General features: G+C 44.0%; 1 protein-coding gene across 8 annotated transcripts in view; it reads left to right on the forward strand.

The window, feature by feature from the left end:
* Window positions 1-377: 377 nt before the first annotated feature.
* Window positions 378-12614, forward strand: part of tns1a (tensin 1a) — a 111544-nt gene continuing 99307 nt past the window's right edge. For 6 of the 8 annotated variants that reach the window (XM_084713977.1, XM_084713979.1, XM_084713980.1 and 3 more), the window contains exon 1: window positions 378-1264. In XM_084713977.1, coding sequence (XP_084570103.1) covers window positions 1169-1264 — 96 coding nt within the window. In that variant the 5' untranslated portion in view covers window positions 378-1168. Of the gene's footprint in view, window positions 1265-9256; window positions 9510-12614 lie in introns of those variants that run through there. The other 2 variants (XM_084713985.1, XM_084713978.1) reach the window with 2 other exon arrangements.

A 12614-nucleotide genomic window follows, 5' to 3' on the forward strand; every position in this document is an offset into this window, starting at 1 on the left:
CGTGTGTTCACCAGTACTCAATATTCTCAAACACTGCGACTAGCTGCCTTCCTTTTTGTCATTCTTCTCCTCCTCATCCGTCCATCTTGACTCCCTCCATTCACTCTTTCAGTCTGTTCTGTTGCTCCTCTGCCACCTCTCCCGGTGATCACTACTTGATGCGCACTTTCGTTCGTCGTCTCCTCGGCGACACCGGCTTCAACTCTGCAACATAAACACACTCAACCTGTCATTCTTAACAGAAACCCCTTCTGTTTTCCATCTTTTTATTCCAACCGTTATGTTCCCAGTCTCCTTTTCTCCCCCCTCCTCACTCTTTTGCTCCCCTCCTCCCTCCCGCGCTGGCTGAGTAAGTGCTGCAGCATCAGTGCATGTGTGTATGTGTGAGAGAGCAGCACAGAGAGAGGAGAGAGAGAGAGATGAGGAGTGTGTGTGAGCAGAGTGTGTGAGCGCGAAGCACCGGGGATCCTGAGCCTGGGAGGAGAGCCGTGTGACCAAAGGGGGGGTCTTCTTGCCTGTGGATGTATGTGCCAGGACAGCTTTTTTTTTTTTTCCCTTCGCAGGCGAGCGTACGTGTGCGTGGATGCGTGTGCGTGAGAGACAGTGAGCGTGGGGCATGCCAGCGTGTGTGTGGTGTGTGTATGTGTAACAGTGTCGTCGATCAGCGACGGGCTCTTCGCATTATGCAGCCGACGGTGCTCATCACACTTTGAGGACTGACTCATCTAGACCGGGGCTGTGGAGAGACGAAAGAGACAGAGAGAGACAGACAGATGGATGGAAAGACAGGAAGACAGTTTTAGGCTCTTGATGCTTTGGGTCCCTCTAGACCGTCCAAGGGTCTAGTCCGTTTGTGGGACGCCAGTAGCTTCACAGTGGCCCCCCCTTGTTTCCCCACAAATTGGAATTGCAGACACATAACCAGACAGGTAGCCAAAATTGCCCCCCAAAAAAAAGAACCCTGAAAGGAGAATAAATCCCCACAGTCATCGTCTGACTTGAAGGAAGGTTTTCAATTCATTTCTGCTCCACCAGGACGGACTAGGACAAGAGGGTCTCCCGTCTCCGCAGGGTCTTTTTTGCGCTTGACACCGCTCTTTTCACGGGGGGTTGCAGGATCCTATCCCGGAGATAAGAGGCTGGCAGACGAGACGGGACAGACGCAGGCATGGCTCGCCTCAACTGGTGCCTGGCTGCCGTCATCAGCTGGGGCAAGTTCCTCTTCGCCTGCTTCTTTCCTCTGCGGGGGGCCAAGCGAGACAAGGTAAGGACTTTCACGGAGGGGGGGCTGGGAATGAGAGACTATCAGTGGACTTAGAGGACGAGTTCTGCACAGGTGACTTTCTTCTACAATACATGCCAAAAAAAAAAAAATCTGGAATCCTCATCCTGCATGAAACGCACATCAGGATGGGCCTTGCTCTCAATCATACCATCCAGCCATTACATGCATGCAGCCGGCTTCACCTCAACCACCAAATGACGTAGCTGTGAAAACGAGCTTGGCGACTTGGTCATGGACCATGGGCTCTGGAAGACTGGTTGGTGTCCCTCTAAGTGCTCATTCAAGGTCAGTGTTACATCTCCAAGTGGTCTCCAGGCAGCTGCTCCAGATAAAGATGATGGGGAACCAGATTTCGGATGTGCCACCAGAGCCGGGGCACTTGCTTGCAGCACCCACCTGGAACAAACAATAGTTGCTGCTGATACATCGGGTCACCTTGCTTCCACAACTGCAGAATTGTAATGCACCATTATTGGGGGGTTTGCGTATTCCCAAAGACAGAGCTCCATTCATCTCGTGCCATTGCATGTCATGCTGTATTTGCTCGTTTTCGATGAGTCTTTCATCGCTGCGCCATATTCCGATTCGATGGCACATGTGTTCAAGCAAGAAAGGCCAAACGGAGTTCAGTGAATGGTATCAGCTGAATGCACACTGTTTCTTTGTCTGTTTCCCCAGAGCTGACGTTATTAGCAAACCTGGACCGCAATCTTTGCTTTTTTTGCTCTTCTCTAGCACATAATCAATCATGTGTAACAACTCTGGTGTGTCTGAATGGTACTATTTCCTCTTACACATGCGAGGACACCAGGAACAGTGCCTGAGGTGATGCTCTGATGAATGGTGTGGGGTGGGATAATTTTGAGGAGGTGATTTTTCCCCTTCCCTTAACGCAATGAGCATCTCTAGAGCAAAGAGAGACCTTTTTTTTTATAGCAGTTGTCCTCAGGCAGGAAACACTGACCAATTCAGCTTAATGCACTGCATCCTCAGCAGTTTTTAAAAATAATCTGTCCCCTAGTGAGGATATTATCATAAAGTGAAGACACCTTTTGGGACTTTCATGCTCCCTCTTTCATTTTCATCCTCATCTTGGGGTAATTTTGCCCCATTAAAAGCTTTCGATCCCACTCAAAAGGTCTGAAACTTGCGTGTTGCAGTGCTGTAACTCTGCTGGTTGCGTATGAGAGCCGTTTGGTGTTATAAAGTCTGGCGATGATGGGATTTTTTGCTCGTGGTGACGCCGTAGCGTGCAGTGCTGCAGCCGCCCGTCTCTTCAAGCCCCAACACCCTCCCACCAGCACCAACACCAGCAGCAAACCCCCCCCGCCCCATTGCCGCAGCTCCTTATCTCTACACCCGCGCTCAATCCCACCACGCTCCCCTTGTCGCACTCTCTCGTATGTGTGTGTGTAAATGTGTGTGGAGCTTGTTAGTGCCTGTGCAGACACACACACTCATTATATATCTCCTCGACCCCGTACAATGAATCCCCAACCCATTATGTTCATTCAGTCACAGCTTGTCCTGTCAGCAGTGGCCTTTTTTCCTCAACCCAAAGAGAGATTTCATTCTGTTTGAATTTTTCTCAACCTATCAATACATCGATGAGGTAGATTAAGCTTTTTGCAGCATTTTTCGTTATGGAGAGGGCAGGTTCAGCCACATCTTCAACTCTTGTACCTACACTGTAAAATAGGACATATGGTTTCCACCAGGGATGTACCCTTGTTAAGGTATGGATATTGCACCCTTAGGCTCAGCCTACCTTTGTACCCTTGTACCTAGTACTTCAGAATGAACATTCACGTGCCCCTTATGATAAAAATGTTACATGATCACTGCAGTTAAATCCCCAGAGTCTGATTTAATGAGAATATTTCAATCGGTTTTCAGTTGTTTATATGGGCCACTTCTTTATTTTGCATTTCAAGAATAAAGTTGAGAGATTTAAGTTGAAATATCATGTTGAGATTAAACCTCTGATTCATATTTTGTTATGCCTGGCACTAATACTTGACTTTATTTTGAAAATGCAGAAAAAAAAATCTCTTAATTTTTGTCCTTATTCCTGATGCTGTAATTCTCTTCTACAGTTTATTTTCCAAAATAAAGTCACTTTTTTTTTAAGTTTTTGCACCAATAATTTGGCACAAATATTCACCTTTCCCTCTCAGTTTTGCAACCATACATTTCTTTTAGTAGGAAAAAGTGTACATTTACACAAAACAAAAGTCATAATGAAAAATCTAGAACCCTCTCTGGGGGTTCTTTCCAGAATTGTTCTGGCTTCTAAGGGTGCTATCAAGAATTCACAGTGGGGGTTATACCGAGAACCCTTTTATAATTCAAGGGTTTCATCAAGAGCTCCCCCAGGGGGTTTACTGAGAACTCTTTTATATTCCAAGGGTTTTATCTAGCACCTACCCAGGGGGTACTACCCAGAGCAAGGGTTTCATCTAGAACCCAACCAGAGGGTTCGACGGAGAGCCCTTCATAATTTCAACTGTTTTATGTAGCACCCATCTATGAGGTTCTACCAGTGACCCTTTTATATTCCAAGGATTTTATCTAGAACCCACCCAGGGGATTGCACCCAGAGCCCTTCAATATTTCAAGGGTTTCATCTAGAACCCACCCAAGGGGTTCTACCGGTAACCCTTTTCTATTCCAAGAGTTTTTTTCTACCGAAAATCAGTTTACATTATGGTACAAAGAACACTTGACAATAGAGTTCTTCAAGGATTTAAACAACCCTTGAAGAACTCTTTCTTCCAATAAGTTTTTTTTTTGGATGAAAACGGTTCTTAATGGAACCTTTAGTCTTACAAATAACCTTGACAAACTATTTCTTCAAAAAAGGGTTCTTCTGAAGCAAATGGAACTGGGTAGACGAACCCTTATTTCTAAGAGTGTTACATGCAAGTTCCACATGTAAGATCACTGTCAAAACTTTTCTTTCTTGCCATCTCATCAGCTCAGATATTTTTGCTTTTTTTCATCGCTGACTAATGGAACTTAAGATATAGCTGTTACAGTTCTCACCACTTTTTTAGCTAGTTATTGCAGAAACAGTTGCCTGATCACCAGTATGCATATGTGGCCAGTTTTTAAGGAATCAGCGGGACGTATAAGCTGGAAGCGAGCTTGTCAGTGGACCCGTGTTTTTTAATTTGGCAAATAAATGATTGCGTACTCGGCCTCAGAGCAGGATTTCAGGACACTTCTTGCAGTGTACATGACAACCATTCAGTCTGTTGCTGCTCCGCCGCTCCAGCTGCAGCACTAGAGCTGCTCACGTGACCGACTGGGAGGTGAAAGTGGAGAGGTAAAGAGCTCTGTGTCTTCCCTCTGAGGACTGCTGTGAGGTGTTCAGTTTCCATAGCAACGCGGCTCACACAGTCCCCACATGATCGAGGCCGGGTTACAACAGGAGATGGGGAGATGGGAATATTGTGGGTATGTGTGTGTTTGAATGTGTGGTGGTTTTGTAAGACAAGAGATGGGGAAACGGAGGGAGGGAGGTGGAGGGATGATGATGTGTAAAGGTTTTCTCCATGTGTGTTACTATGGTGACACTACTGTGGTACTACGGAGGGGTAACTCTCTCATCTCTCCTAAATTCCCTCTAATCCTCACATCCTGTCTCCTCTGCCCTGCAGTTTCTTTTCCCTTCTGTTTCTTTTATTTCATTGCATCTTTCCTCATATCTACTCCTTTCCTTTCCTTTCCTTTCCTTTCCTTTCCTTTCCTTTCCTTTCCTTTCCTTTCCTTTCCTTTCCTTTCCTTTCTCTTATTGGATCTTTCCTTTCCTTTCATTGAATTTCCCTCTTTTGTCCCTTTTTGTTTTTCCTCTTGTTCTTAAACGTCATCTCCTCCTGTCTTCTCCTTGAGACTCCTGTCCTTTCCTCTCCTTTTGTTTTGTTTTATTCATTTCTTCTTGTGTCCTTTCACCTCCTCTCTGCTCTTCCTCTTGTCTCTTTCTCTTTTTTCCTTCTGTTCTTTTTATTTTATTTTATTCAGTTTCATCTCCTCTTGTCTCCTCTCCTAACCTCTCCTATATGTACTTCTATTTCAGCTCATTTTCTTGTCCTTTTGTCTCCTTTGCTTGTGTTTCCTCTCCTCACCTTGTATTTCCTCTCTTCTTTTCTCCTTTCTGTTCCTTTTCTTTTGTATTGTTCAATTTTCTCTCTTCTTCTTTCTATCTTCTTCTGTCTCTTCTCCTTTACTTCTATATAATTCCTTGTCCTTTTATGTCTCCCTTCCTCCTGTTTCCTCTCCTCTCCTCCTCTTCTCCTATTTTGTGTTTACTTGCCTCCCTATTCATTTAACTAATGTCCCCCGGGGCAGTAAATTCACATCAGGCAGTGCTGCAGACAGCCAAAAGAGAAGAGGGTGATGGGAAACCTGTCCACTGAATGGCTCCTTATTCTCCCTCTCTCTAGATTGCCTCTCCAGCATATGCATGAAAACCTCATTCATTGCTCGTTGTATTTATCACATGCTTCCCAACTTTACCTTCCACGCTGAGTAATGTCAGCTGGCCGTGGCGAGGAGCGGCGGTGCGCAGGTACCGCACCCAGAGAATTGCAGGCTTTTGCCCTGAATGGCTCACTGTATTCTGGGCCGGCGTTCAACATGATGGATGCTTTGTTATTCTAGCATTAAAGCTTTAATGTGATGGATTCTCCAGCGACAGAAGAGGAGACTGCACAGTCAATGTGGAATACTTCTCTTTTTTTCTCTTCTCTTCTCTTCTCCTCTCTTCTCTCATAGTTTTTGTTTAAAGGGATAGTTTGGATTATTTGATATGCAGTTGCATGAGATACTTATCGATAGTTTACCTACAGTAGATGCTGTAGATTTGTACTGCTACAGACAAACTCAGCAGAAAAACAAACCAACCAAACTCCATGGGCGAAATCACTAATTTTACCTCGCAGAACACAGGAGTTGTTGTTCTACCGCTGCCTCGATTTCTTAGTTTATTTGTGTTATTGTATGACTTCTGTGCTTTAGAAGGTTAGCTCAGATTCACCAAAGTCACACAATAACACAAACAAACTAACGAATCAAGATATGAGTAGCGTGTTCATCAAGGTAAAATTACTGAATTCATCCATGGAGTTTTGGTTAGAGTGTCTTATACAGCAGCGGTTTTCTCATCGGAAAAGGCAGTAAAAACATTCTAAATAATAGTGTACACTTAAACTGAAAATGATTTTTGGGCCTATAGTACATTTTTTTTTTACTGATCTTGTCCACAGCAATATTTTGCTTCCCACCGAGCAAAGATACATCCAAAAGACGTCCTTTGAAGGCGTCCAGAAATCTCTTAGCGAGACATCCAGGTATCGAACTTGACCAATGCAACATAGACATGATCTGCACGTCTATCTATCATCTATTGTAGGTAGTACACTGATATGGACACCTCATACAAGCCCACTTCAAAAAATTCATACTATCCCTTTAAGCAGGACATCTGGTACAACCAAAATATTTGAACATTTTGTCATGGGGTGTGTTTGTCTTGGTGGAGCTGGTGATCGAATATCACTCTCTCTGTGCATTCGCCAGTGTATATTCAAGCATACAAGAGCTCACCCCAACCTTTAAATAGGTACAGCGGGCTGCTAACATCATTAGTCTGGGATTTAATGGAGAGTTTTACTGTCTTGTGATGGTCTAAATTCCCTTTTCCATGAGTACAATTCTGTGGGAAATAAAGTGAATGTGTAAGTGTGTGCGCTGCTGCCTGCCTGTGTGTTTTCACTGAGTTCCGGCATGTTGCATTGGGAATAAGGGAATAAGAACCTGACCTCACTGTGCAAAAATGTTGTACTGAGAAAATACACCACTCCCAATAGCACACCCAAAATCAATGCATTTTGCAGGTAGTGAAGTATCACTTAAATGGCTACTCTGGGCTTCATCCAGACAGAAAAAATACCAACAAGATGCATGCATGAGCTGTTTGTGTGTATTTCTAACAGAGGGAGACTGTCTGAGGGTTGGTTGGAGGCCACTAGAGGCTGCTAGCAACCCAGTTTAGACCAGTTGGCTGCAGGGGGAAGAAGTGTCTGTCAGTGGCACCAAATCCATTTAAAAACCAGTTCTGGAGTTAACACGTCTCCTGCAGCACAACCAGCGTTGTTTCCCTGATGTGTCCACACTGCGCTCTCTGCTGACATTATGTTAATGGAGCGCACACAGAGGTAGACACGCACACAAACACACACACACACACACACAGATTATGTGTCAGGTTAGCCTATGGATTGAGGTAACTGTTACAGTGGATGTGATGGAGTGCAGCAGGGATCAATAGAGGGTGTTTTCTCAAAATGAATTGGCTCTTAGCCCTTTATGGATCTGACTGTGGAGTGATGTAATATGCCCGCACCGCTGATATAATGTTGATTCAGTACTGTACTTTGTATAGATGTACACATGCATAAAGCCATCCCTCTGGGAATATTTGCATACATGCATGTAAAAAATATTTTGCAGATGCACACACAGAGGACCTGGGAAAATGAAAAATGCACATTTGTGTGAGGAAGTTAAGAAAAGGTGTAGGATCTTAGCAAAAGTCTGACAAAACATCCACACACTGTACCGATAGCTCCAAGCAATTTCAGTTGAGCAGTGTTTCAATCTTGATCATCATGCGTTGTCGCATTTGTCAAATTGTTTTGACAGTGTCTCTGTTAGATTGAAATGTTGCTAAATTAATATCACTGGAAGTTATCGCTGTGTGGTGCCCTCAGTTTGCTTTTTGACCTGTTTGAGCACCTGTAAAGTTTTTGGATATGTGTACCCTACAGCCGCTTTGTCTAAGTACTTAAAGTCAAGTCAGCATGGAAGTTTAATACCTGATCAATTGACTAATGATTGTAGAATGTTCTTACCGAGCTGTTTACATGGAATTGCTGGAGGTTTTTCTTTCTTTGCGTTAAAATAGGATTTTCTAAGAAGTTTGAACACAGCCTCTGTCTTTCATTCGTTCAGTGACTGTCTTGAGAAGTTCGGCATTGTGATATTTGCGCATATGCAAAAACCTGGTGACATCCAAGTCGTTTGTAATGTTTAATGATTATCTTTCGTGCATGCATATCTACCCCAGCCTTGCAAATTGTTAGCTAGTTGGTTTGTGTTTACAACGCACAGAGCTGACTGTAAACTGCGGTCAATTTAGATGCATATTTTGAATGTGCTGTATACATGTTCAAAACTAAAACCTGAATATTATGGGTGTATCCCACGTCTTAATCTAAAAATCCTACATTCAGAATAAGGCCTAATTTGGAATATCCAAACAGAATATGCTGTTGACATGATCATTATTAAATTTAGAATATTATCATATTCTGAATAATCCTGAAAAAGTCATTGAATCATTGATGAGTCCCACCAACTTCTGCAGCAAATACCTGTTCATTTCCTACAGTTTTGTGGTTTGTCTGTCCACTCGTCTGCGTCACAGCTGCCGGTGAGTCCTGCAGATATTTTTGAAGGAGGAGATCTGGAAACAGGAAGGGGTTGCCGATGAAAAATTGAAGTGACATTAGCGCAGACATGAGCGAGCATGCTTGCAGAGGAGGGAGAGGTGGAGGGAAGGAGAGGTGAAGTATGCAATGCGAGGAAGGCGAGGGGGTGGAGGAGGGTGGTCAATGAATAGAGTGTGTATGTGTGTGTGTGTGTGAGGAGGTAAAGGAGGGGCTAACAAGGATCATTTGAGGAGAGGGGAGTTTTGGGGAGGGAGAAAAATAAAGGCAGGGACTCACCTCCCCCCCGCCGCACCGTGGAATAAAGTTACCACACTTCAAGAGGGACAGAGAGGAGGGCAGGAGTGAGTGAGCGACGAAGAGAGGGAGGGAGAGGAGGACCAGGAGTGGAGGAGGAAGAACAAGCAAGCAAGCAAGAGAGGGAGGGAGGGAGCAACTCAGATCAGATGCGGGAGACTGACTAAGGCCATCAGAAAACGAGAGCAGCATTCCCTTTCCCCACCCCACCCTCTGAGCACCTCGCACGTCTGGCATGGATCTGTGTCGCCAAAGCCGGCGAGGAACCAGCGGGACTTTCTGGGAATACCGTGGATTTTTGCCCTGAGAGCCCCACGAGTGGCACTTTTTCCAGGATGCCCTCCGTCTCTCTGTCTCTGCCCTCCGCTCTGGCGGGGAGGGCCAGGACCTGGGTCTGCCTCTCCTGCATGTTTTGGGTAAGGAATCAGGGACGTGGACGTGGGCAGGTGGCCGTCAACAGGAAAAGGGCAACTTCATCATGGAAAAAGACCTAGATTTTTTATTAGACAAGTCCTGTATTTTTGATAAGCAGATTGTATTTTAGGTAAGAAATCAGGGACGTGGATGTGGACAGGTGGCTGTCAACAGGAAAAGGGCAACTTCATAATGGAAAAAGGTTTAGATTTTTTAGAATAGGGCTGTATTTTTGATAAGCAGATTGTATTTGTAGAGGTGTACCCAAACCTACATTAGTCACATTTTAACATTGGCTTTATCACAGGTTTGAAATGACCTTCCATGGTGTTGTTAAGTGGGCAGTTATGTTTATGTGTGAAGTGTAGCACTGATATTTACTCACACTCTTTTTGATGTCAGTGTTTGTCTAAAAATTAGATTTTTTTTGAATGAAGTTTGGTTGAAAATGTACAATAGTTAAACAGGTGTAATCCCATTCTAACCATAACTGGAGATCAGATTTCTCCGTCCTTCCTGGTCACTGGAGGTCAAGTTCAGACGATTTCTTCTGTCATACCTGGGAATTTACCATAGTTTCCGTGATTCGGCCGGGGCTAATCTAGTTGACTGCTCTGTGGCGGCTCGCATCGGTGCGTTCTTGCGTCGGAGTCCACGCGGCCTCGGCACTAGAGCTATTTCTGGGTTCTCCTGTATAATTTAATCTGCTGCTGCTCGCTTCTCCTCCTATCTGGGACTGACTGAGTGTGTCAGGAACCGGGGGCTTTCCACGCAGCATCTTGGTTTAAGAAAAAAAAAAAGAGAGAGAGAAAAAGTCAAGCACGCCAAGACAAACCTGGACATGTGTGAAGATATGTGTGGCCCTAGACGCATAAATTCTGGGTTTTTAAGCCTGCAGTGTCTTTTGTGTTTGAGAAACCTGTCTTCACATATGTGTGAGATGCAAAATGTGTCTTTTAAGATGCTCTTCAGCCACATAATCATATATTAGAGTGGAAAACTGCAGGCTTTTGTATGTTAACATACTGCCACATGACACATTACCTAGCTTTTAATGCTCCTAGCTGCAGTGTAACACCATTTTTATTGGAGAAGTAGGTGGATTTATTGCTTTTTTGTTGTATAATGTATACACAGTGTGTAATGATCGCACCCAAGTGTTAAATGAGGCATCTGCCCTACTTTTCTGTAGCTCGCAGTGGAGGAGAGGGCCATTTAGATGCAAGGGAGGGGGGGGGGGGGGGGGCAGGGAGGAGGCGAAGCTCCCACGCAGTTCATATGCAAAGCAAGACATTGACTTGTCCAGATGCAGGAGCGGCTTCCAGTCCAACATTATCACCCTTCAAATCGACGACACGAAAAGAAGATGAGCGTTTTGAGGAGGGGAGCGAGGGGGAAGGACGTTGATGATGAGCGTTGTGACATCAGCGGCAGAGAGGAAGAGGAGTAGCGAGCTGAGTGACGTGCAAGAAGCGGGTTCTAAGAAAGCTCCTCAAATACATGCTATTAATAATTTATGGCCCCACACACAGAGAGAGAATATTAGATTTGACGTGCTGACAGAAACAGCCACAAATGCAGGCTAGTTCTTACAGCGCCGGCCAAATACTTCTGTGAGCTCATTACTGCTCTACAATATGCTAAGCAGCTCCGCGATGAATAACAAGAACCATTATTTGACACAACGCCGGGCCGTTGATATGATTTTTAGCATATTCGCTGAAGAATTTCCTACCGGCGTTTACCCGAGCGCATTCAGGTTGTTCCATTAAGACCTGGGATTATGTTCCCGGTGTTCTCAGGTGTTTTCTCAGACATACCGCTCTCTGTTTCATCTCTCTTTACTCTAAAATAGAGAGACACGCATGAAACAGTGCGAGTAACAGGCTTTATACAAGTTCCATTAAATCATCACCTTTTTCTTAACATGACAGCATTTTGAAAAGGTCACTTAGCTAATTAAAGGCCCAGTTTGCCATCTTTGGGCCTCATAATTGACATGTATGTTTAGGTATGTTACAGAATTTGACTTAATATTGAAAATCAAGCATTTCTTCAACCTTTAACCACACTAAACAAACATTTCTAACCTTAATGTAACCATGATCTTGTTTGTTAGTACAATAAATCAGCTGTCAGTCAATTTGGGAGTTATAATAGGATGCTGGAACTATTTTATGGGAGGTGGGGCTGTCAGCATGGGCAAAATTTGGCTCTGCTTCATGGAGAATCGTCCACAATTTCATCAAAGTCCAATGTATTGATCAGTTCGCTCTCAGCTGCCTCAAGAGGAAGTGGCTTGAAGCATTCTTGCATCATCTTAGACCTCAGTTCATTTTGATAAGAGCGATCGTCTGCCAAAAACCGATCGTCTGTATCGTCCAGTTTGTCTACTGTACATCTACAGCTGCTTTTATCTTGTTCAAACAGTCATAGCGTGCAAATACACTTAACATCATGTCTGTCATGGCAAAGGTGTGTGAAAGTGTGTGAACTTTTTTTCAGAGGGGCTGTCATCCCCCTGCACACCTACTTCTGATGTCTCTGATTTTGACTACCCTCTTGTTTGGATTTTTGACTAAAGTTTGGACCAAAATGCCTTTATGTTTCTGTACATATTTCCGACTGATTTCATACATGAACATCAGTTTACTTGTCAAGCGGAGTAGTCTATGAAAACAGTTATACATGTCGTCTGCTGTTCTGGAGGAAGCTTGGGGAAAAAAAGTCTTTAGCTTGACCTGGAAGAAAAAATCTGACTCTGAAGCATCCGTTTTGATCTGTCTTTTTAACTTTGTGGAAGTGCAATACCAAATCTCTGAAGTGGCCCTTTAAAATGACTTTTTGCATCCACTTGACAAACAGTGAGTGAACAGTGAAGTCTAGATGAAACAACAGTTTTACAGTATCCATATCATAGTATTTCTGAGTGAAATAGGACATAATATTGGAAGGAATTTGATATCAAAAGTGGGCGTGTCATATGGATATTATTGTTTGAGTTTGGTTGGTTCAAGCCTGCATAAGCACGCATAATCTTTTGTTTTACAAGAAGAAAGTATGATTGGATTTGGATATACAGTAAGAATACAAAGATTTTTTTCCAC

The sequence above is a fragment of the Lutjanus erythropterus genome, chromosome 24 (assembly GCF_056507025.1).
Source record: "Lutjanus erythropterus isolate fLutEry1 chromosome 24, fLutEry1.hap2, whole genome shotgun sequence".
NCBI classification, from domain to species: Eukaryota; Metazoa; Chordata; class Actinopteri; order Lutjaniformes; family Lutjanidae; genus Lutjanus; species Lutjanus erythropterus.